Raw genomic sequence first — 25,611 nt, forward strand, 5'->3', positions numbered from 1 at the left:
ACCATGGCACCTCTCCCTGCACATCGTCAGGCCAGCCCACGTTAGAGCCCGGAAATGGCCTGCACCCCGGGCTGGGCAAGGATCTGCAGGTGCAGGGATGGAACGTGTGTGGGCAGCCAGCTCGTGGACAGGCTACACGCAGAAATTAAGTACAACTTTTGTCCCGACAAAAGTAGGTTGCAGTGGAGCTCAGGTTTGTTTGCTCAGAGCGAGATGTGAGAGGGGTCAGGAACCTGGTACATGGAGAGACCCCAGCATGTCGAACTGCATGAAAAGCCCCTGAGAAATGTCCTTACATAAGACAACAAACAGGTTTAACCCCACGTCCCTGCTCTTGATGAGATGGCCCAAGACTGAGGACTCTTACCACGGTGTAAAAAAGTCACTCTATGTCCACTTATTTTGAACTTTGTTTTCCTTCTGTGAGAATCTTCTCAGAGCTCTAACCTCCATATTTTCAACCTGTCTTCTGATTTCTGGGATCCCCAAACTGTAGCTGGCTTTCATCAGCTTTCTGCTGAAGGGTTCTCCTTTTGAAGTGGCACGCCTGCTTCTGTGGGGGCCCTTAAAATCACCACTCCTTCTGCAAGCCACTAGCCCCAGCCTGGGTTTTCTCCTGGCAAACCTACACACACCCTCTTCCACTTTCAGTCACCATCTCCCAATTCCAGCGGCACTTTCCTGCACTCTCAGGCATGTGAATCATTAAGTGGCTCACGCAAACCTTCCGGGCTGCCGAACCCAAAGGGTGTGTTCCAGGGTTTGCTTGATCTGACCTTTGTTTAAGGTTCCTCTCCTGGCTCATGCTCAGTGCTTCCACCTGGTCTCCCTGTCTCTTGGGGGGATCCTTCATTTTCTTTTCTCCAGGACTTCCTCAACTACCTCATCATGGCCACGTGAATTTAACCACCTGGGTGTTCTACCTGCACCTCAAACTCAGTGCTCAAGAGCAGCCTCGTTATCTCCCCTATTGTGGTTAATCACATCCATCAACCAAGCCAAAATGTGGGTGTCCTTTACTCCACCTAATCCTAACCCTAGCCCAGCAGCTAATAAGACATCCCCACAGACACGCCCTTTTCACCCCCGAATGAACTTTCTGCTGGTCTCTTAGCCTCTATTCTGATCCACATCATCCCTGTGCACACCTCATCTTCTTTCACTGTCAACTCTGTGCCTTTCTGAAAAAGCAAATATGACTCTTTGACGCTCCTGCTTTAAACCCCTCAAGGCCTTCTAACATCTACAGCAGCGCTTCTCAGACTGCAACGTGACTGAGGCTTGTGGAAACTTCTTTGTGATTCTGACTGGGGGAGTCTAGCCAGCCCCATGGGCTGCTCCCTGTCAGACACACTTTTTGAGTAGCAAAGGTTCCAGGTATGTGTCCAAATACCATAGCCCCTTACAGTCTGGTTCCTGCCTAACATTTACAGCTGCAGGTCCTGATACTTCCTAAAGATTCTCAGTCATCCGAAACCTTCAATACACCTCCATTGTCATCCCAAACCCTCAGTCTCCCTCCATCCAGTGACCACCCACATTGTGCTTGCCTTTTTCTGGCCAGTGAAATAAGCACAACCTGGGGACTAGTTCATATTCAAAAGATAAAGATCAAGTAAAATTTCCATGCTACTAGGGAAATACACATTTTACAAGCTCATTAGTATGAAATGTTTCAATAATATCACATTTGCTTCACACTTCTTGGCAATTCACCTTTGGGTCTTTAGAATGGTAATCTTTTCTTCTTAATGAAAATCTCACTAAAATTTTCATGAGGCTAGTGGTGAGAGAACTATATTAAGAGTCTTATGAAAAATATATTATACATCTTTCTCTGGATATTATCTTTTAATATTTCCATTGGATTATCAATTGCTTATCCTCCTTCTAGTTTTTTTTTTTTGAGAGGGCATCTCTCATATTTATTGATCAAATGGTTGTTAACAATAAAATTCTATATACGGGAGTCAATGCTCAATGTACAATCATTAATCCACCCCCAGCCTAATTCTCGTCAGTCTCCAATCTTCTGAAGCATAAGGAACAAGTTCTTACATGGTGAACAAATTCTTACATAGTGAATAAGTTCTTACATGGTGAACAGTACAAGGGCAGTCATCACAAAAACTTTCGGTTTTGATCACGCATCATGAACTATAAACAATCAGGTCAAATATGAATATTTGCTTGATTTTTATACTTGATTTATATGTGAATCCCACATTTCTCCCTTTATTATTATTATTATTATTATTATTATTTTTAATAAAATGCTGAAGTGGTAGGTAGATGCAAGATAAAGGTAGAAAACATAGTTTAGTGTTGTAAGAGAGCAAATGTAGATGATCAGGTGTGTGCCTGTAGACTATGTGTTAATCCAAGCTAGACAAGGGCATTAAAACATCCACAGATGCAGAAGATTTCTCTCAAAACAGGGGGGTGAGGTTCTAAGCCTCACCTCTGTTGATGCCCAATTTCTCACCTGATGGCCCCCCTGCGACTGTGCCTGTCTTAGGTTGTTCCTCCCTTGAGGAATCTTACCCGTCTCTGGCTAACCAGTCATCTTCTGGGGCCATACAGGGAAATGTAGTTGGTAAGTGAGAGAGAAGCAATATTGTTTGAAAAGGTTAGCTTTTTACCTCTTTGCAGATTTATGCCCTGTGGCTTCTATGCCCAGCATTTGTCTTGAGGTATCTTTACCACTTGGAGGAATTATGATACTCGGTGAATTCGATATGAATCTTCCTTCTATTTTTATAGCTCCTTTTCCTTTTATCATTAGTGGTGCGTAACAAAAAGGTAGATTAAAATTCATTTGGCAGTTTGACCACAGCTGAACCAGGACCACCGGGAAGCATTGTGCATGTGAGACATCGACCTCCTCCTGTGAGCCTGGGCCCGACACCATCACAGGGAGAATGATGCTCATGATGCCCTTGGCTCAGCCTCCACCACATCCATGACACAACCCACAGCTTACTAGTCAGACATGCTGAGCTGTTTCATGCCTTTCTGTACTTTTGCATATAGTATTTGCTATGCTTGAACTCCCCTTTGCCCCCATAGCTGACCCTTCCTGACCTTTCAGAACAAAGTGTACAGTCCTGGATTAGGAAACCTGAACGGACTGTCTCAGCCCAGCTTGCTTATTATTGAGTTACCTACAATGACCATGGTTTGCAGTGCAGGAAAATCTGACCCAACCCCACCCCAATCTAGACAGGGGCCTTCTGTCTCCTGTACTTGGTGGCACAGTGTCAGCTTGACCTGCAGGGTGCATGTGGCAGGCAGAGAGATGCCATCTTCCCAAAGGCACCTGCGCCCTAATGCCCCGGACCTGCGATGTGTGGCTTTACATTGGCAAAAGGGACTTGGCAGATGGAATTAATGACTTTGAAGTGGACAGTTTATCCCAGATTACTATATGGGTGAACCCAGAGTAATCACAGGACCCTTTTAAGAGGAAGTAGAAGTGTCAGGGTCAAAGAGACTGAGGTGGGAGCAGAGGTCAGGTGATCAGCCCTCAGCTAGGCATGCAGGCAGCCCCCACAAGCTAGAAAAGGCAAGGAAAGGGATTTTTCCCTCAGCCAACAGGAAGGAGGGCATCTGTACCAACATCTTGACCGTAGCCTGTGAGACATATTTTCAATTGCTGACCACGAACTCTGAGATGTATTTGTGTGGTTTTAAGCCACCATTTGGGTCACTTGTTTCAGCAACAGGAGAACACATGCTAATTCACACTGACAGAAAGCGTGAGTGGTCTGCATTCTCTTCTCCATTCTGGGGGCCTTTCTGCTTCCTCTTCCTCCCCGAGCTGCAAGGGACCTGCGGGTGATGCCTCTAGGCTGGAGCTCTAGGCCTCCCTCCCCATGGGTGTTCTACTGGCCCAGCAGTGCCCACCCTGGCAACAGGGTGAGGGGCTACCCACCACCATGCAAAGCCACGCTTAATCAAACACGTAAGATCACCTATGGGTACGAGAGTCTGCGGCTGGTGCTGGGGGAACTCTCACTGGGTCTGTAGGTTACTTTAAAATTCCCTAGAGCCCTTTGGGAATGAGTGCCCCAGTGAGGTGGGCCTCTGGTCAGCCCCTGCCCTCCAGCGGGCCCCAGGCCCCTGGCTTCCCCAAGGCAAGGATGCCTGCCTCCTGTCAGCACCCAGGTATCCTGACCCACAGGGGACTTTCTGAAGTACTGGGAAGTTTTCCCTTGCTCTCCCTTCACTTCCAATTTTACAGATGGAAGTACACACTGAAAAGGGCCTTTTCTGGGAGGCAGACTTCCTTTCCTTTGCCACCATCACAGGCCTTGCTCACTGCAATGCTGGCAGCCAAAATTCAGCGCAGAGTCCACTCACTGCACGCTCAGCTGTCTGGTTCTTCCATGCGGCCGCCACCAAGTCATTGGGGAAGACACTGGCACACATGCTTAGCATCTGGTGTTTTCTCAAGGTTATCCAGGAATATGCACAGAATACACATTATGTCATAGGTGTATTATGTATATACAATATTATATATACACATACTTTTCACCTGCTATATATATTGTGCCTATTTTATATATATGCATACATATATCACAGAACATGGCCATATTCCATTGTCTGTTCCATCCAGCTCTACTTTTCTGTGCAAAATTCAAATTGAGAGAATAAATGATGTACCTGGCTACCTCTTAATTTTGTTCTTTTGTTCTATTTTCCCATTGGCAATGGAACATCCTGAATTCTGATTATCAGATATTCATTGGAGATGCACCCACATACAAAAGAGCTGTTATCCCTAAACAATTCCATTTTTTATTTTCCCTTCCTCGAGATTTGCATATATTTTGGGAGGCTATTGTGAGCTGGTTATTAAAGGCAAGTGGAAACAGAAACCATTAAAGGCCTGGAAATACTCTGAGGGTTCACTGGTCCTGAACACTCGGTTCTTCCCTGTTCTGAGACCAACAATTTACAAATGCAGATACACAGTATTCCGACTCTGAAATGGGGATGCTGGGTGAGAGAATTTAGGTTTCTGGAAGGTTGAAACCCTGCCCTCTAGTACATCTCCCCTTATTTTATGACATTTTTCTCTATATTGTGAAATGCAGGAGATTTGTCTATCTCGATTTCAAAACAAACAGCAAACTTACAAAACCAAATTTATACAAAAGTTGTCAGTTTGGTTGTTCCACTTTTTCTCTTTATGCCACAACTGGCTCCACTGCTCACGTGTCTTCATCTATGCCACACTGCCACCGCTCTGCAAACCCACTTTACACTCCCTACGATCCTCCTTGTTACCAATGGGTCAGTCAGTACATTTCACTTCTGAGAACGGCTGTGGTGACCTTTCACCAGGTAGGCCAGGACTTAAATTGATTAACTGGAAAGAACACTGTTCAAGTTACAGAGAAAACTTTCATCAACATTATGCAAACAAACAGTATTGTGATGGTGAGCTCAAGCCCTTTCGGGTTTCCGGACCGGATTCCAGTGTGTGTAGGTGTTTTGGGGAGGTGGGGAATCTTCCCACACCACCAGGCAATTCCCAAATTCCAGCAGGTTAACCAGACTCCCCAGGTTAAGGGCTCCACCCCCCACTCCAGACAGGGGCTGCAAGCCCCTGGCAGTTCCCCGTGTCCTGACCTACTGACTACATTTGAGGTTCCCATGACCTCCCCCTTGGGTTCAATTACTTTGCTAGAGCAGCTCACAGAACTCAGTTTACCAGTTTAATAAAGGACGCCATAGAGGATTAAGTCAACAGCCAGATGAAAAAATACATAGGGCAAGGTCCCAGATAAAGAAGCTTCTATTCCCGTGGGGCCTGGGGCCTGGCTTGGTGGCACATGGGAGCATTCCGGTCCCACAAGAACAGAAGCTCCTCCAAATGAGAAGCAGGATCCAAGAGCTGAGTGGTAAGCTCCTCTCGGGGTTTTTGTGAGGACTTCACTGCAGAGTCATGACTGACTAAATCCTTGGCCCGTGGCTGACTCAGCCTCCAGCCTTGCCCTTGGGTGGCATCCAAAAATCTCTCCTTAACATGACAAAGATGCCCACTGCAGTGTTCTCAGGAACTGCGGATGAAAACCAAATATACCTGGGAAATATATACTTGGTCACATGAATGACCAAATATGTATTTATGACTCATTATATCTCAGGTATCAACACACACACAATGGTCTTAATGCAAGATAAGATAATGTATTTTGGCTTTTATAACATACTTGGCCTAACTGGTGACTGTCAGTCATGCTCTTACTGAAATGGTAATGTGCTTATTCTCAGATGTTCACCAATTAAAGATGCAAGACAAGGAACAGAGACAAAAACATGACTTATTGAGAGTTCTTGGGCTTTGGCTGGACCGCTGACTTGGCAACTCATGTCTACAAGTCATGCAAAGGATGCTGCTCCAACCAGCAAAAACTTACAATGTGAATTATAACAATATATTGAAAATATTACCCAACAAACGGCTTTTTGCATTGAGAATAACAAGGTTTTCAACAATGATGAAAACACAGGAGAAAACAGGTCTTCACCAACACTTACAACCCATTCTGCTAAAATGACCTGTTTCCAGCAGGCTGGCTGCTCCTGGAGGGAGACACCATTACCCTCCAAACTCCCTCTCATGCCATTTTGCCAGCACGTCTGATTCCGGGACCTTTGTCCATCCTCACTGCAGATGTGACTGTTCACCTTTCTGGATTCTGGCAAAGCTGTCCCTAGAGAACTGGGTCACTGGAATGGCTCACTTACAGGCAGCCTACATCAGTCAATGACTGTGCTCATTCACGTCTGAATGCTGCAGTCATTTTACCTGCTAAATATGTAACTGCTAAAATGGTTTGCCTGGTGACCTTAGGACTAGTACAGGAAACCTGTCCCCTTATCCCCCTCACCTTCCTCACCTACACACTCTAACCTTCCTCCTGTTAACCACCAGTCCCTTCTGTGTCTATTGGTCTACTATTGTTTTGTTCATTCTGTTTTGCTTCATTTTTAGATTCCACAAATAAGTGAAATTATACAGTATTTCTTTCTCCAGCTTGCTTACTTCAAAGAGCATAATATCCTCTAGGTCCATTCATGTTGTTGGGAAAGGGCAGGATTTTTGTTTTTATGGCCTAGTAATATTCCATTGTGTGTATGTACCACCTTTTATTTATCCATTCATCTACTGATGGGCACTTAGGTTGCTTTCTGTATCTTGGCTATTGTAAATAATGAAGCTATAAGCGTAAGATGTGCATATACCTTTTTAGGTCAGAGGTGTTATTTTCTTGCTGAGTCATATGGCATTTCTATTTTTAGTTTTTTGAGGAACCTCTATACTGCTTTCCACAGTGGCTGGACCAACTGACATTCCCATCAACAGTGTAGGAAGGTTCCCATTTCCCCACATCCTCACCAACACTTGTTATTTCTTGTCTTTCAGATGGCAGCCATTCTGACTGGTGTGCGGTGATCTCTCACTGTGGTTTTGATTTGCATTTCCCTGATGATTAGTGATGTGGAGCATCTTTTCATGTGCCTGTTGGCCATCCATGTCTTAAATCAATATATTCTTATGAGCTCAAATGAGCTTTACAGATAGGCAGAATCAACATTTTAGGAAATCTAGGATGGATCCTATTGATATTCAACACTGTTTTGCAAATTATAGATGGTATCTGTGTGGCTCATTAAATGAAGGAAAATCACTAAAATGCCAACATGACTTAGTTCACAGATGTGCACCAATTCAATTACAATAGCAACTTTGTAAGACAACAGTAGACAGGATGCACAGAGTGACGTTCCATATTACAACACATGCATTACTCTCTTATTTCAGGAGAAAGAGAGCCGTCCCCTTCCGGTCAAAGGTGCTCCAGAGAGCGGGGTAACAAAGCAAAACAGAAAGAGCATTTACCTTGGCAGCAGTTTTAGAAAATTAGATTCCACAAGATGTCCACATTTCCTCTCATATTACAAATAAAGGAAAGATATATTCTGCCAACACCCCACAAACCTTTTCAAGGTTTTATATTTTGTAAATTCTATTGTAAATTCAGGTAAAGAGGCTGGTACAGAACAGTTCTGTCTAATAGAACTATAATGTAAGCCATATATATAATTTACAATTTTCTAGTGGCCACATTTAAAAAAAGGTGAAATTAGTTTTAGTACTTAACTGAACCCAACATATCCAGAATATTATCATTTGAAAACATAGTCAATGTAAGAATTATTAGTGCGATATTTTATAATCCTTTTTGCAAATTAAGTCTTCAAAATTTGGACAGCACAATACAAATCCAACTAGGAACATCTCGCGCTGAATCATCCTGTGTGGTTTTTTGGAACCGGACTGTTTGGTTCAAAAGAGTTTTCACTTCCATAATGTGAGTGATGATAGACATTCACAATGAAGGTTTTTCAGTAGATAGTTATAGTGAATTTTATTATTATAGAACCAAAAAGGCCATATATTATAAGAGTGCTATTTATAAAAAGGTCTAAATCTCTGTGCCATTCATTACAAGCAGTACCAAGTTTTCAATTTCTATACTTTTAAATGCCAGAGTCTCAGTCTATTAAAAACACTGTCCTCTGGCTGGCAGGGGCCTCAGAAGGTGAGCCGGCACTGCAGTTTCTTGTTCCTGTGCTGGTGGGTTCACACAGGGGGAAACACATCACCAAACACGGGGTTATATTGTATCTTATTCAGCTTAAGGATTACTTGTGAGTTTAGGCTCAATACAATCTTCTGTGACTTAAATACATCTTTTCAAAATGTTCTTTTAAGTGTAACACCATTATGGCCTATCTTTTTAAGCCTATTATGAAATACTAAGGACAGTACACATGTAAACAAACGCTCTATAGAAAGATTTTCTTTTGGTGAAATTCTGTAGCAGAAAACCAGATCATGACAGTCATTTCCTACCAAATAACTGGAACTGACGAGCTTTAAAATAGGTACAAAGAGCAAGCCTTTCTAGAGCACATAAAGTTTTCCAAAGTACATCTTCTTTTCATGAACATACTGACAAGCTGAAAATTAGTGCACAATAAACACACACAACATAGGCATTTAACTTTTATTTTCTTCAAATAAAGTTGCACATGCTTCTGGAAATAGCTTCAGAGATTTTTCTACTTCAAATATTGTTTTCTTTAATACTTAAGTAAGAGTTAACTGATAAAAATACAAAGAACTTTTAAAAATTAATTAAAAACAGAATAGACAGAGAATGAAGAGGGATTTCCAAGAAGAAATAGGAATTACCAAAATAAAACATATTCAAATTTCTAATAATTACATATGTGCAAAATGAAACCACGATGAGACACCATTGTACACTCCTCAGCTTTGAGTGTTATGACCCTAAATGCAGGTGAGGATCTGTAGGACAGGAAATTCCACCACACCAGTGGTACCAAACCATTACTTTGGGACAATCCGGCTCCTCTATTAAAGCTGACAATGTGCTGTATTGCAAGATACAGCGGTTCTATCCAAGGCCTGCATCTACTCTGGTGTACGTGCACAAGAGGTCACATTAAAGAATGTTCATGGCAACATCTTCTGTCATATTGCCAAGAAAGTTGCAGTTCAATATCCAGGAAAAGAGGAGAAAACTGTGATATATATTCATACAATGAAGCAGTACTTAGCAGAGGAAATAAACCAGGGTGCTTATTTTAAAATAATTGCAAATTGCAAAAAAACCAATTGCAATGAGCATGAAAATGAAGTGACAGAACAAGGATTGATTCCATTTATTATTATTTAAGGGTACATACATTGGAGGTAAAGGCTATAATCTACAGAGTTCCCACTATCAAATAGGCACTTTCCCTGTGTGTCACAGGGTCAGAGAAGGGCACACAGTGCCTCCAGGGAAAGGCAAGAGGCCGGGTGCAGGCCCTCAGAGGGCTGATTATCAGGCCCTACATTTCAGTGTACACATAAGCACACGTTACATGTGTGCATGTGCATATAATCCATTGAACGTATGAAATACTTGAAAAATCTGGAGTAGATGTAACAAATGTCAGAGGTTATACACATTTGAGATGGGGAGTCACCACCAGGAACCTGGGAGCCTGGAGGCTGGGGGCTGCAGGCCAGGAGCCCACCTCCACCTCCCCCAAGACTGCACCCCCACGGGACTGCGAGTGCTGTTTCACTTCCACTTCTCTGTTCCTGGAGGGTGGAGACTATTGTTCTGCTCACACAGCACCCATCCCATTCTAGGGGCTCAGCACACGCTGATTGAGAAGACGGCTGAACCAACCTGACCTGCGCTTCTAGAACTAGGAAAATGTGGAAAACTGGTGACAAGTGCATGGAGGTTACCTGGCTGTCTCACGATTCAGCACATTTCAGCAAACACACGGCTGTTCTTTCGTCTCAATCATCTTGATGTTTAAGGTTTGAAGCCGTTCAGTGATGAGGCCAACCTTGGACTGTGCCTTCAGAAATGTCATCTTCTGCCTTCAGAGGTGGCCGCCCAAAGGAAACCCTGCTCTGAGGGCCACAGCTGGGCTGTACTGGTTTTCTGTGCCCCACTGAGGGGAGAATCCACCAGCCACTGGCTTCACCACACTCAGGAAACCTCATCATCTACTAGAACCAACCAGGAGACATCCGGTGCTGGCCCCCATCCTGGTTACAAGCCTGCAGTCTCATCACACAGGCAAGGCTGCACGTGTGCCCTTCAATGGTCAGAGAATCTGTGCACTTGTCCAACTAACCCAGATTTCAGGTTTGGCTGTAGAAACACAGATTCCCAAATAAACAGGGAAGTTTCAGCCAAGCACAGAAATAAAATCAGAAAAGGTGTAAGAGATGGTAGGCAACAAACACTCCACTTTGAGAATATGTGTTTTCTGGAATTTATTCCTCTTTAAGCTGAATGTACATGCAGAGTTCACCAATGCCTATAGAGACAAATGCATACAAACCGAAATCTAAAAATAGTAATTACGCAGATCAAAGTGGACCCTGACACTTAAGCTGTTAAATGAAAGGCATTTCTAGAAAAAGCAAGAAAACCCTATATAGCAAAAGCAAGTGAAAAAAATAAAAACAAAACAGAAGAAGCTTTGGCACCTTTCAATAACAGAGGACAGAAACAACTTTAGTTCGTTATTAAATTCACATAACATAAACACACCCATGTGGGAGTGTTAATAAATCTTTGAAACAGAAACAAATCTAAAATATATTAGATATAAGAGAAAAAAATTCTCCTTTCTCCTCTTTGATTTTAACAGAAAACCGCAAGTGTTTCCCTGACTGAATTTTCTTCTGGTCTGTGTATACCTGGCAGGATGGCAACTTGGTACCTGATCTAAAAGTGGCATAACTTGGTTTTTACCAAGAGCATTTCCTTTGCCCCAACAACTTCACCACAGGAAATAAAATTAGTCTTGAAATACCCTTGACATTTACATCTATGTCAATTTCCATCGCTGCTTTCCTAAGTTTTTAAGACTATGATCACCCAAATCTAAAGGCAGCTAGTTAAAGAAGGGAATAAAAAATCACTATATGCTTGGAACTGAGCTGGTAAAACTGTTCAGGTAAGAACACAACATTCTCTGAACAGTGTGGTCCCCAGGGCACTGCATGTAGACCCTGGGCTTGGCGGTAAACACCACACAATATGCTTCCAGGTTACTCAGCAAGCGTGAGACAAGACTAGGCTGACCTCTCCTAATTCTTTGCTGAACCCAAAACCAGAAAGTGGGCTGGAGGGTAGATGACATGTAGCTGTGGTAGTAATTATGTATTGAGTCAGTTTAAGAGCACCATACTCCGCCTACTGCAACTGTAACAATTCAGAAGTTTTAAGACAAACAAATCTGAGCATTGTTTTGTTACTACAACCCCAGGTTCTAACTTGCAGAGCCTCAGTCTCACCGCGTCGGGTCTTGGTGCCCACTAGTAAGAGAAGGCTACATGTTAAGTTAGAGCACTGTGACATTTACATTTTTCTAGTTGCTGTATCTTAAAAAGAAATGATTAAAACTTCGGTCCCAAACTCAAACACGATATCCAGCTCTGAGAAAAATTTCCTGGACCATCCCTGGGTCTCATCAAGTGGAATTTGAACTGGATCTTATTTAATGCCAACTAAGCAATGACACCATGATTTCCCAACAGCTTTTTTTGGAGGGAAAACTGTAGTTCATGCGTATGCTCCAGTAAGTAGAGGTGTGTGGTGGGCTCTCCTTCTGGCTGTAGCCCTGGGCTGCACTTCTGGGGTTTCAGTTTTGCATTCAACACATCTTCTGAAGAGTCTACATTCAGCAACTTATGGGGAGAGAGCATGTGACGGGGCCTCAGTCCTGCTCCCCCAATTTCTTACAAACACCCTGCACAGACTCTGAGAGCCAGGCCAAGCGGCAGGGTGCAGAGCAGAGCAGAATACTTTAGGCATCCCTCAGAGTTCACCCTAGTCAAGGCTGCTCCCATGTTTGGCAGCCACAGCCTCTAAAAAAGGTGAGCAGGGGCAAGGATGCAGAGAAGCAGGCTCTGCCCTAGTGACACAGACATGTGCAGCCACTCCAAGGTACAAACTAGCTACAGCTCAGTTATTCTCTGACACCCATCCTCATATATGATGCTCTGAAAATTCACTCTTGCTCACATATGGAATGAGAATATGTAACCACATTACTCTTAAAAAAAGACCTGGGGTTGTGCATTGGCCAGAAACATGAGCTAAGTTAAAGGAGCAATGAAAAGTAATACGAAAAAAATTGAACTGTACAGCATTATTAGCATATTTTAATATGACCTTCAAGGGTTCACAAAATATATCTAGCCAAGACCTTCCTTTCTCAAGAAAATACAATCCCTTCACAAAATAGAATAAGCAGCTATTAGGGTAGCCTCATTTAAAAATACAAGTGGCTAGAGCTGACCATACCTTCAGATATGAGTCAGATAATTTTACTATAAATTTACTATCTAATGAGTGTACCTCTTAAAGTACATCTTTTAAGCATCTTACACATTTAGGTGAAACTTACCCCTTGCAGGAGCTAAAGAAGCATGTTTTCCAAAATAGTGATTGTTTTCAGCCCTGTACGTGGTTCTGATAATACAGTGTTGCAACAGAGACTTTGGGAAACACCTGTAGGAGCTAGAAGGCCATGGGGTTAGGAGTCCCCACTACCAAAAGGGGGCTAAGACACCAAACTGTTTCTCAGGTGCCCACATAAAGCACTGCAAGAGTGACATTTGTGAATCTGCAGCAAAAATCTTCTGCCCTTTCAACGAACATTGCTTTTTTTTCCTTCTGATCGAAAGATTCTAATAGCCTAGCAACTGATTTCAAGGGTACAAACCAGGATGCTTAGAGAAGCAGGTCTGAGCAACACGAGCATCAGCTACAGCCCAGGACAGACCCAGCGTTTTCTCTGATGGTGCCACCCACTTGTCTTCCAGTCACTACAGAAGAAACAGGCCACAGTACCTCCAGATAAGTGAGGTGACTCAGGCAATTATGAAAATAAGAAAAAACCCACCACAGTCTTGATTTGGTTTAAAGCAATCATGCAGTCCTACTATACCCATGTCTTCCAAAAAAACCTTTTCATGGCAAGCAAAGCTACCGGTGATGCACGTGGTTTCTGTCCCAGTGACACACCAGGTATGTAGGTGTGTGCTGAGTACCAGGGAAGCTCCAACATGCACCTCCATCATCTTCCACTTGTCTTCCCTAAGGTTCCACCTATTTATTTAAAAAAAGTCAGTTACTGGATTGTGTTGACAAGAAAATTCACATTAGCAGTACCATTGAGGATGTAAGGAACAGAGATATTGTGAATCAAAATAAACTGATAGCCTTAACCCAGAGGCCAGATTTAAATCTCACCTTCCTGACCTGCCAGATGTAAAAGTGGAAAGGAAACCTCATTTCCAACCCCTGCTGACTCCTCAGAGGTGCTGCTCCGTTGGCTCAGGGGCGGGGCGGGTGTTTGTGGGCCTGCGGAGGACAGTCACGGGCGAGGAGCACACCTGCCATCCCCGGGGTGTCCCCATGATCAGCTGCTAGCTTCTGGGACCAGGGCAGGATTTATCAGTTGTCTTGTCTCTTGATTCTCCCCCTGAATGGCAGGGAAGTAGAAACCTCTATTTCTGGCCCTGCCTGAATCTACCAAAGTAACACACTTGATGATTTTCTTCCTGAATATTATGAGTGAAAAGGCTTCCTTTTCTCTTGGGTAGGAACATGGTGGCTCACTACTGGCCAACTAGCCACAAGAGGAAGTGGGTCCTGCCAGGGTTTCCATGCCTTCCAATTTCTCAAAAAAAGAGAGAAATCTATATTTTAAATAAAAGCAACCCACTTAAATTATTTTAGAATTCTGTGCCAGACAAACACCAAGAGCCAATGTGGCCTGTGTTCTGTGACCACCTACCTCCTGCCCTGTCCACTTCTGAGAACTGCCCCGGGCCCACACTGGGCCTGCAGGCCATGAGATGCTCTGTCCTGCCTGTGTAGGGGCAATTATGCACACTCACGCTATCTGCATCTGTCTCCGGGTGGGCTTTCTGGCCCTCTCACGTGTATGTACTGTGGGGAGGGTAGGAAAGGGGCTCCGCCTTCCAGGGCCTGTAGCTGTGAGTGCTGCCTGGGCCTCACAAGGAGGGCTCAGAGTGGGAGACTTCCAGGACAAAAAATGAACAACAAGAAGGGACAAGGCAGAATGGTGCTGAGCGGGCGGCTCAAACGCTGCCCCAGGGACTTCCACCCTGGCTCAGGCTGAACAGCTCAGGCACCGGAAAACAGTGGGCTGAGTGGGTGGGTACACCCAGAGCTTCTGCCTCTGAATGGTCAACTGAAATCAAGAAAACTAAGTTAAATACTAGGATCCACTTTTTATAGATCATCAACTTCCAGAGAAATTTTTGATGGAATAAATATTTTAAAGAGTAAAGGAGTCTGTCTGCAGCATCTCTATGGATCCTGCACCTTCAGGGAAGATGAGAACAAAGATGGCAAGCACGCAATGTTTTTTAAAGGTTTGGCAAAGACAACGATGTCCACTGGATTCATGCCTCTGCTACATGTTACTCTCACCCCAGTTTTTTCCAGTTCTTTGAAGATAAATGCAGTTCGATATATTTAGATTAGATGTTATAAACATACTATGACTTTCCTAACAATTATTCCAATATCCTACCTTTACAAAATAGTCTTGAGAACCTTTAAAAACTATATATGTGGGTTTTGTCTCTATTTAAAACGTACATGGAAACCACCCACAACCATCTGTGGACTTACTGATGTAAAAACAAAGCAAGATTTTATATTGGTTGTGAACTGCAGGTGCTAGTGTATAATTCATATTACTGAGAATCTCTGCCTTCCTCCTACAGGTGCTCCAGAAATGGTACAAATCCTGGGTAGCCTCAAAAGACCTATTACTTGCAGACATCAAAGTTCCCAGTAATGTACTTTCATTTCAATTCAGTGTTATAAATAGACACTTTAGAATCCAGTCTCATTTGAAATAAAGTCAAATCCTCAATTGCTATGTATATAAAGACTGCAAAGAAATATACCAAAAATATTAATGTAGTTATCTCTGGGTGGTGGAATAAGGATGATTTTATTTCTTACTTTATATGTTTTTATATTTTCCCAATTTTTCCAAGTGAGCCTAGGCTACTTTTATAATCTGATAGAAAAAAAAACTGGTTTTAAGACGGAAAACAAAAATCAAAATATTACCTTAGTTAATAAAGAAATGCTATTTTTTATTTTGAAAGTGGATCCATGTGCTTCACAAATTGACGTAACAACATTTCTAGGTCTAAACCTTAGAAAGCTTGGGCCTTTTATCTTCTCTCAAACATGTAAGACATAACAAATGGCTTCAAAAATATTTTGCTTAGTTTCGAAATTGTACTGCTTTTTTCCCAAGGTTGGCCATTAGTTACTGCAAACGATCTACCTCCCAATGTAAATGAATTAAATGTGTAAAAGACCTTAAAAATATGACTACCTCAAAAAATGTAAAGTAGTATAAACTTTCACTTTAAAATAGAAAGCACACAGTACCTTTTGGTACCTTAAATTCTTAGAAGAAGAGATAACAAATTATAAAGAAACTAAACTATAATAAGAATAAACTCCAATATGTAGCAACACTTAAAAATTATAAAGGAAAAACACTGGGTTTCCTTGTGTTTCTACCCCAGCAAGTTTCTAATTGTGCATCTGAAAGAGCAAAAGCCAACAATTAAGAGGATTATATATGCATTCCTGCAACACCTTCAACCTTAATCCCTAAGAACAATACAAGAAACATGAATTTTAAAACAATAAAAGATGTGCCTACCTTTGAGGCCAGCTGCGATTTCAGGCCTAAGAATGAGAAGACCGTGTTGCTCTCCTTTGATTCAAAAAAACTGTCATAATCCTAGAAAAAGGTGGAGAAGGAAACAAAAGCCATTAGCCCTGTGTCTGGTACTCTGACAAATGCTTCCAGAAATAAACGATGTGCCCCTGCTCCGTCCAGGCCAGGGGAGAGCGATGTAGATCTACTGGACTAGCTCTGTTTGAGCTGAAAAATGTCCTTGACTGTGATGGCGGATGGGACTTGAGGCAGGTTCGGAATGTACAATGATGACAACAGAAATCACCCTGTGACACATTCCTTTACCTGTGCCCGGCCACACTCCCTGGTGTGGAACCGCTCCGGCCTGAGGCTCTGTCGGATCCTAGCACGTCAGTACAGAAGGCTGCCTCCTGATGCTACTCTTGCTGTTTTGTTATCAGGACTTTAAAAAAGTGAGAGTGAACAGAAAGCCGGAAAAGTCACCCTGTGTCACTGTGAGCACTTCTACTCTGCATGTGAAGTTTCCGCATTTCTTGAGCCTGTCTTCAGAGGGAATACGATCAAATGAAAATGAAAGGAACTATTCTTTGCAACACTCATCTTGGCCTCAGAGTCATTTACTCTTCCTACTTTCATAAGAGAAGCCTTCATGGAGCTTGTTCTGCTCACCAATGGTTTCTTTTCAAAATATAATTGCATGTATAATAACTACATCGTTTCTAAGTTAATGTGAAGCAGTCTAACAATTTGGTATAAGTACCTCTGATAACTTTATCCTAAAGAGAAACAGAAGCAAAAAATGATCAGACTCATTTTTAGGCATTTGCTCTGTGCTGGGTGTCTTACGATCTGTGCATTGTTTAAACTCCACCACAGCCCACCAGGCTGGAGACTGGCTCAGAACAAAATCATGCCATCCAGGTTGGACAGCCAGTACTTGGAGAGCTGAGATTCGGGCCCAATTCTCACTAACGCTGGATTGATGCCTTTTGTACTGTACGATGCTTTCTGCCCAAGAGGCAAGCAGGTCTGGGGCCCCTTGTATGCCAGGGACACTGAGCCTAATATGTCCACTGCTGAGCAGGCAAAGTCTTCGCGAGTCTGTGTCATCACAGACATCACGATGTGCTCGTTCAAACTAGACTTTGGCAACAGCACCCAATTTATCAGCCCTTTTCTGATCTAACCTATTCTTATCCAATCACTCTCAAGTGAAGACAAACTGACCTTTCAAACGTCCAAATTTGATCACACTGCTCTCTGCTTAATCCCTTCCTTTAAGACTTCTCAATGCTCTCAGAATACAGGTTAAAATTCTTCCTATGGCACAAAAGGTGCTGTACAGTCCAGCTCTAGCTCAGTCAAAGTGGGGGCGAAGAGTGGTGCACCTCCACCCCCACCAACCACCTCCCAGGGGAGATTCCCTTCTGAGAACTGGTACACGTGCTCAGCAGCTGTGGTGCAGTGGCTGGCAATCTACCATCTGAGCTATGGGACCTTGACCAACGCATTCAACCTCCTCAGACTGTCCCTCCCTCTCCGTAGCAGATACTACAAGTCCCCTGAAGCCCAGAATTCTACGAAATGATAGCACATTTGTTAGCTGTGATCATGTAACCTACTGTAGGTAAAACTGTAATACTTCTAGAATATCTCGCCTGCTTCAGTGCATCTGCATATCAACAGGCATTCCTCAGGGGTGAAGACTCGTAGGTCATCTCCACATCAATGGGTAATTACCTGGGCAACCCAGAGCTTATCTGAATCTGAGAGGTTAGGGGGAGGTCTTACTTCCTTCTGCCCCAGCAAGAAACAGATGGCCTGGACTGCAGTTTGTAAGCAATAAACGAGTTTTAAACTTCATTTTTCCCTTTGACTGATTTTGGTTTTAGAGGTATTTTGTCCTGGTATTTTCTTTCTCTGGAGTTACACCTACACATTCCAGTTACTAGAGATACTTGTTTGAAAAGTTTACCCCTGGTAACTGGTTTAACTGAAAAGGAAAGGGAAGGGACAAAGTGGGGAAAAAAGTAAGGACTGGTGGCTCAGGCATCAAAACGCTGCCCCTTCCCTGAAGGCCTTTCACCTGCTCCTGCTTGATTAATGACTCTTATGTCAGTGAGGATGCACGAATGAGAAATAACATGGGAAACAACACCTCACCCAGTCTCTACAGATGTAGTGGGAATTCCACTTTAAAAGACTCAAATGTTAACATGAAAATACCGTGCACGTGAATGAGCAAAAGGTAGGTTACAGTGAGGCTCAGTGCATATAATTCAGGTTTCAATGTTCACATTAAAAACCTTAATCTTAAAATGATTGTAATTCACCAAATCACAAAACTGGAAATAAGGTAAGCTCTTCTAAGCAAGTTTCATACATATAAAACAAGATATATAAAATATATACATGTAACACATAGAAAGAATATGTAACATTATAAACAATCCATTTAACCACACGTTGTACCAAAACTATTCTCCTACATTTTAGTTACTAACGAAGGTATTTAGAAATTTCAAATATTTAGAACTCTCATAATGGCAACATTCCTTATTTATATAAAAACTCTCTTTAAGTCTACTTTCTACCAAGATTAGAAGCATTATTTAATTTTATGGTCCCTCAACTCAGTGCTATGGGCTTCTTACCTCAATACTGACGGACCCTCCCTCCCAACAGCTTAGAAACTGTCCCTTTGGTAATTAACTCCTTTCAAAGTGACAAATACAAGATTTGCTAGTCAACTTTAAAAGTGGAATAATTTAAAGGAAATCACTTTTAAAATCAATGTTAGGACCTGGCACAGCAGCTTACCAATAGTAATTGTCAAGTGGATGAATGAGTTCTGTTTGCTAGTTAATGACCAATTGCCTTGCTTTAGATTAACCTCATGCTAGTAACATAATTTGAGTAAATCCTATTTCTACTCTATTAACTACAGGTTTTAAAGAATTGGATAAAAACTTACTTTCTGACACTCAAAAGTTTTTGGGTGTCCTGATGAATCTCTAAGAGGTTAAATTATTTTCTTTGTCATATTTAAGCAGAGTGGGGTACTGATAATCTAAAATCTAGGATTTATTAATAGTTAATAACTCCTTTCAGAGACAATAACATACAGTATGATGTGAAATAGTTTAAAACAGAAATTTTACAATCACATCCTATTAAGATATACATTCTTATATTTTGTCCTGAGGCATTCCCCAATAAAAGAGGAAGATCTGTTTTCTTATATTCACTTCACTTATCAGGCCTCTATTTTTAAAAATGTATATTAGAGAAATAAATAAATAAATAAAATATATATTAGAGTTCATACTATGAAAGTTAAAAATACTGTATTTTAAAAACTCACTATGAAGTCTCTAAATAGGCTTGCTGTATTTCTTATGGTCAAAGATACTGTCTCTGAAGTGCTTGTAAATGCACACCTGCAAATCGCACATTCTGGACAATCAACGTTCTGTAACTATAACAACAGTGATCAGATAATATGTCTTTTGAGAAGGCACAGACACACAAAGTATATTCAAGATAAATCTGCCCCATTTCAGAAGACAATACATTTTTATTTCATTTAGGAAAAGGGATGATAAATTCACTTTCTTTGTAGTGTCAACTGCCTATGAAAAGAAAATTTCTGAATTATGTAGATATCAGCATAACTGACACTTTTACTAATGGAACATTTACCCAAACACTACAATTTTAAGAATATAGCAAGCTAAACAACTGTTAAAAAGGAAAAAAAAGCTTCCTTCACCTATACTTCTGTTTGTGTTCCAGTGAGAACCAGTGTGAGAGACATTCATAAGCTCCTGATAAAATCTACAGCTGGCAGAGCCCACAAGAGCCTTTCTTCAGAGCTCACTGGGGACATCAGCAGTTCTACAACGGGATGGTCTTGGGCTCGACAACCATCTCAGACAGAGACAGGGACGTGCTCCGTCCGTCCAGTGCCCCAGGAGCAGTGAGGGGGGGCCCACTCCCCACTCTCACTCGTGACACTTCGCTGACAGGACGGCACAAGGAGCAAGAACAGCATGAGGCTCAAGAGGGACGATGGCAGTCGCCAGTTCTCAGAGAGCCACAGCAAACCTGGTTCCCCACTCCTTCTAAGACTATGAGTTGCTGCAGCTGCAGAAAATGAGCACAGGCTCCCTCTTAAAACATCTTTTAAGCCTGAGGGTAGCCTCTGGCAGTTTCCTCATTTAGTGGATAAGGACCATTAATGCTACGTTCCATTTTATGGAATTTGAGTATAGAAGGAAAACACAGTTGAAAGTGCCAATGCTGGTAGGATATGTGAGATGCAGTTGTCTGAAACAGCTTCATTTAGCAATTTTTATGCCAAATACCAAAAAAAGGGTATGCTGCTGAGGCTTTTAAATTCCTAATTCCAACTCTACTGGTACAAGATGGAAGAGAAAGCAGGTATGTCTACAAGCACCAACTGAAATTGCATGGGGAAAATTCTTTTGCGCTCAACAGGAAAAGAAACCAGCAATAAAATTTTAAGAAATATCAGAGGAGTAAGTGGAAAGAATAAAATTAATTAAGAAAGATAATCTCTTGGCTATTGACATTTATGTCCTCCTTAAACCACAGGAATTTAGTAAAATAGGATTATTTGCCCTCCTCTCACTGCTCACACAACTGAACAGCTCTGTAGAGAACAGTATTTACATGTCTAAAACAATACAAATATAACATGTATTTGTATTTTTACTTTATAATAGTTATTACAGTTACAGAAGAGAATGAGACTTACACACTAACAATGTTGTGTGTATAAATCAAATGGGGGAGATAATGAGAGAAGTTCTAAGAATGTAAATTTGTCATCTTTTAAAGAAAAAAGTAAATACTGTCTAAATTTAAAATCAAGGACTATAGACCCTAGTATGAGGAACAGGGTGATCATAAAACTCAAAGCAGAACCTCAGAAAGAAGCTACATCTTGGGGACCTGGGAGAGGTCACATGAAAATAAGGGCAGAGGAAAACTGACTCTTTACCTTTGACCCTCCTGTCAACAGGCTTTACTGTCTGAACATTGGCGTTACATGGCCCTGGTATCTTAAGTGCTCTGTTTCCTTTTCATTAACTTTGCTGCAAAAGGCTAAGAATGAGAGAAAAATTTTAATGGAAAAAAAATCACCAGTTTGGATTACTTAAGATAAACGGCTGGAAGCACAAACCGGGGTGGCCTTCCAATATTCACAGCACAAGGCATCGTTTTTAAGGAAGACATGCCCCAGGGCCTCATCTCTGTAGAACACTGAGGCGGACATCTCAGTAAAGTGAAAATGGAAGATTAAACATTCGGGAACAGAAGGACGATGTGAAAGAGATAAAACTGCAAAGAACATCTAGTGAGACTGCGACCTTTCTGGGCCTACAGCCGATCTGTGATGAGCATCACCACCCCTTCCCACCTTCCAGCCTCTCCTTTCCCAGCATCCAGGAGGTTGCCATGAAGAGCATCTCAGGTAAGACGAGTGAAGACCTCCTTGATTAGGTAAGTGATGTTTTAGACAGAATAATACTGATTTTTAAATTCAGATCAAATTTCCTAAGAAAATACTAACTGCAGGATATGCGAGCTTCTAATTGAGGCAATTTCCCAAACAGATTCCATCGTAAAACTCAGAAGGTTCAGTAAGCTTGCTTTGGAGACACTTGGCTCTGACTGCTGTTAGAACAAGAACGCAAATGCTGGATGAGGCAAGACCCAAAAGAACTGGTTACACACACTCAGCTGAAAACACCTGCAGCTACTGCCCATTCATGCAACGATTTTTATTGAGTGCGTTCTATGTTCCTAGCATCACGACATGTGCCAGACACTACAGTAAAGACACCACAGAGGCAGCTGAGGAGAAGCACAAGGCACTCAGAGCCTAGCTGAAGGCAAAGACATGAAAAAAACACTCCGAGATAATAAATGTCCTAAGAGTAATAAGGTCTGCTGAGCACAGGCGAGAGAGAAATAACCAGAGTCCTGTTTAATTAGAGGGAGATCAACAACAAGGCCTGCTCAAATTGGGTTCTGAGACAGAAACGGTACCGACTTACGCAGGTGAAAAGACAGGATTTGGCAACCGACTGGGTAACGGAGGTGAGGCAAATGGGGTGGGGCTACTTGCAGGGCTTTGCTCTGTAGATGTGGCCATTAACCCTACATTACTAATGTCTACATTTTAAAGACAGAGCACAATCTCCTGTGAGTAACAATGAAATTTGGAACTTTAGCTTCCCTTTTTGTCTCTGAACAGTTCTATTAGCACATAATTGCTGCAGCCAGTCAGGCTTCAACATAGGTCAAAATTTCAGTGCATCACTAAATTCTGCTCCATTCTGCCCGAAGATATGCTTAATTTTCATGAAGGAGAGTTGGGGAACAGCTAATCCTGTGTTTCTCAAGTGTGATCACTGAAGAGCCCCAGGAGGTAGCAGGAACTGTGAGCGGACTGTCTGCAGCAGGGGTCAGCAATGGAGGGGCTTGTGAGCAAGCGGGGTGTTGACATTTTTAAATGGTTAGAAAACAAAACACAACAACCAAACAAAAAGAATATGCAGCAGAGAACTATGTGGCACACAAAGTCTAAAGTATTCACCAAGTGGCCCAACTCCTGATCTAGGGGATTGGAGGATATACTTTGAAGTGGCCCTTGCAAATGTAGAATTTCTTTAATCTTAAATTTCTTAAATTGAATATGGCACTTTAATCTTAAAAATTCAGGGAAATTAGTCAAGGCATCCTGCCCCACATAGTGTTTGTCTTGCTACTAAAAGTTGTTATGTTTCACAATGTATTCAAAATCCTCAAGTCAAATGGATGCTCCGGGCAAAGGGCTATCTTTATTCTGTGACTTTGGGCAGCCCTAGGCCCTGAGAACAACAATTCTGGTTTTGCCAATAACACAGATAATAATCATCTTAAATTTTCCTAGTTTCCATTTCACCAAGTGACTATTTCTTGACCTTGAACTCACACGGGGCCACGAACATAACCCATCATTTCTTGACAACAGTATGCCCCAAAGTATTTTTGTTGTTGACAGAGGACTAAAAGAAATAGTGAAATAGCCTAACATGAAAATTTACTTTATAAAATAACAGTCAATTTAACAAACTCTTTGGAATAGCTTGCCAGTTGCAAATTAATATGGCTAGTAACAAACTAAATAGCCCACAGCAGAGAAATGGTAACATTAACAATAATAATCCTTTAAAAGAATGATGTGCATCTAAAAAATGAGTTACCTGTATTTGGAAACTATTTTTGTTAGGCAACAAAGGAGGACACAAAATGGTATATACAGTATGAGCCAAATCCACCTGTAAGAAAAAAACGTGTATGGGGGGGGACTCGATAATATGGGTGATTGTAGTCACCACACTGTTTTTCATGTGAAACCTTCATAAGACTGTATATCAGTAATATCTTAATAATAAAAAAATAACATGTGTAGACCAAATGTTTGCTGTCTTACTTGAAAGATAAAACTGATTACTCCCACTCTTCTTTCTCATTCTCATTTTTCTAATATTCTCTGCTTTCATATTCATTTTAGTGCTGGGGGAAAAGAAATAATGAGAAAAATAACACTGAATAACCAATTCAGTTTGAAAACTTTAAATAAGTTTCTATCAACTTCCTGTGAGACTGTTGTCTAAACAGTATTTCATATATTTATGTGTGGGTATGTGTGTGTGTGACACACATACATATGAATAACTTTCTTTTGAATAAACTGTATGAATCAGGGATTTGAAAAACTGTTAATTAAGGGAGTTGGTTCCTCATGCTTCAAAAGACAACCCCAAATACTGCAAATATATCCCTCACAATGATCTTCCCAAAAGTCTTACATAAACACTGCACTTGGGAACAATACAACTTCATAAAACGTAGGAAATTTTGTGGTGCACTTCTGAGCCTCCACCAGTGGTTAGAAGATGCTGATACATCTTGTCTCCATTCATGGAAAAGAAAAGGAGAAGAGATGCCACAATGAACCACTGCTGGGTAATGAGCCTTTCTGCACCTCCTCAAGACCAGCTGCAACCATCTCTAGTCTACTTCAGGCTCCACTTAACAAAGTAAAATGGGGAAACGCTGTCACAGTTGGCCCCGAAATCATTACTTACACAAGGAAACTTTAATGTAAACTTATTTGGTTAGCAATATAACTAATGCTTAGGTACAAAATTAATACTCTACAAGTATCATCTAAAATTACAAAAATTCAAAAGTTTTAAAACATAAATAATCTTTTAACTTGCTTCATAGAAAATGGCCAAAAGGTTATTCTTCTACAAAAATGGTCTTCTTTCTCTCAACTGAGCCATCCTCTCTTCATGATCAGACAAGACTTATGAGAAAAAATTCTGGAAATGTGTTTTACAATGTGAATAAACTTAACATTACTGAAATGTACACTTAAAAGCAGTTAAGATAGTAAATTTCATAACATGTTTTTACCACAAGAAAAAATTTTAATGAAAAACAAAATAAAAAAAACATTTAATGAAACCCAAATCATTTTTTCCCTGAAAATAGAGGAAAAGAAATGAAAGGGGAGCAAATACTCTCCTTTTGTGTAGTAGATGTGTGTGTTTTCATTTATGGTGCATTCCACACATGCGAGTTCCATAGAGAAAGAACAAAGTTTAAAAACCTTCAACATGAGGACCTGAGATTCCTAAAGTCCAAATCAGACACTAAAGCTTCTCAGAAAAGACTAGGTGTTGGGACCCCATTTCCGGAGAGAAATCTAGCTCACGGTGGGACACCAGAGGGAAATAGGAAGAACAACCAGTCTGTGCCAATCCAGTTCTTAACTACGAACAACTGAAATGAACACTGGCAACTTAAAAGGGAAAGGAAACTGTGGCGGTACAGTAGGAGCTCACAGAATTCACACTAAAGGCGGAGGACCAGTTTATTTAGGAGGAATTTCCATGACTGTACCCAAGAACACACCTGGCCTTACCCCAGGATCAGCCCATCACCCCTGTGCACTTACTACCACCTCCAACTGGTCCTGTGTTTCTGTATCGTTCCCTCAGTGTTCAGATTCTGGGGTGGGAAGCACTCACTGGGCATGCCAGGGAGCTTCTTTTCAGTGGAGAATTCCTCCCAATAGGCAGCATGTTCAAATGCTGAGCACAGAGAGAAGGCAATTGTCCACACTGGAAACCAAGGAGCTTAGCAGCCGTTTATGTCTGCAGGCCT

The 25,611-nt window shown here is 41.7% G+C and overlaps 1 protein-coding gene across 1 annotated transcript in view; it reads right to left on the reverse strand.

Annotated features, from left to right (window-relative positions):
- Nucleotides 1–10,879: 10,879 nt before the first annotated feature.
- SH3BGRL2 (SH3 domain binding glutamate rich protein like 2) overlaps nucleotides 10,880–25,611 on the reverse strand; it is a 54,299-nt gene continuing 39,567 nt past the window's right edge. Inside the window, exons 7-8 of the mRNA XM_073224284.1 lie at nucleotides 16,360–16,440; nucleotides 10,880–13,742 (exon numbers count right to left, since the gene is read on the reverse strand). Of these exons, the coding sequence (XP_073080385.1) occupies nucleotides 13,731–13,742; nucleotides 16,360–16,440 (93 nt within the window). The 3' untranslated portion in view covers nucleotides 10,880–13,730. The remainder of the gene's footprint in view (nucleotides 13,743–16,359; nucleotides 16,441–25,611) is intronic.

This window comes from Manis javanica, chromosome 16, assembly GCF_040802235.1.
Source record: "Manis javanica isolate MJ-LG chromosome 16, MJ_LKY, whole genome shotgun sequence".
In the NCBI taxonomy this organism is placed as follows: Eukaryota; Metazoa; Chordata; class Mammalia; order Pholidota; family Manidae; genus Manis; species Manis javanica.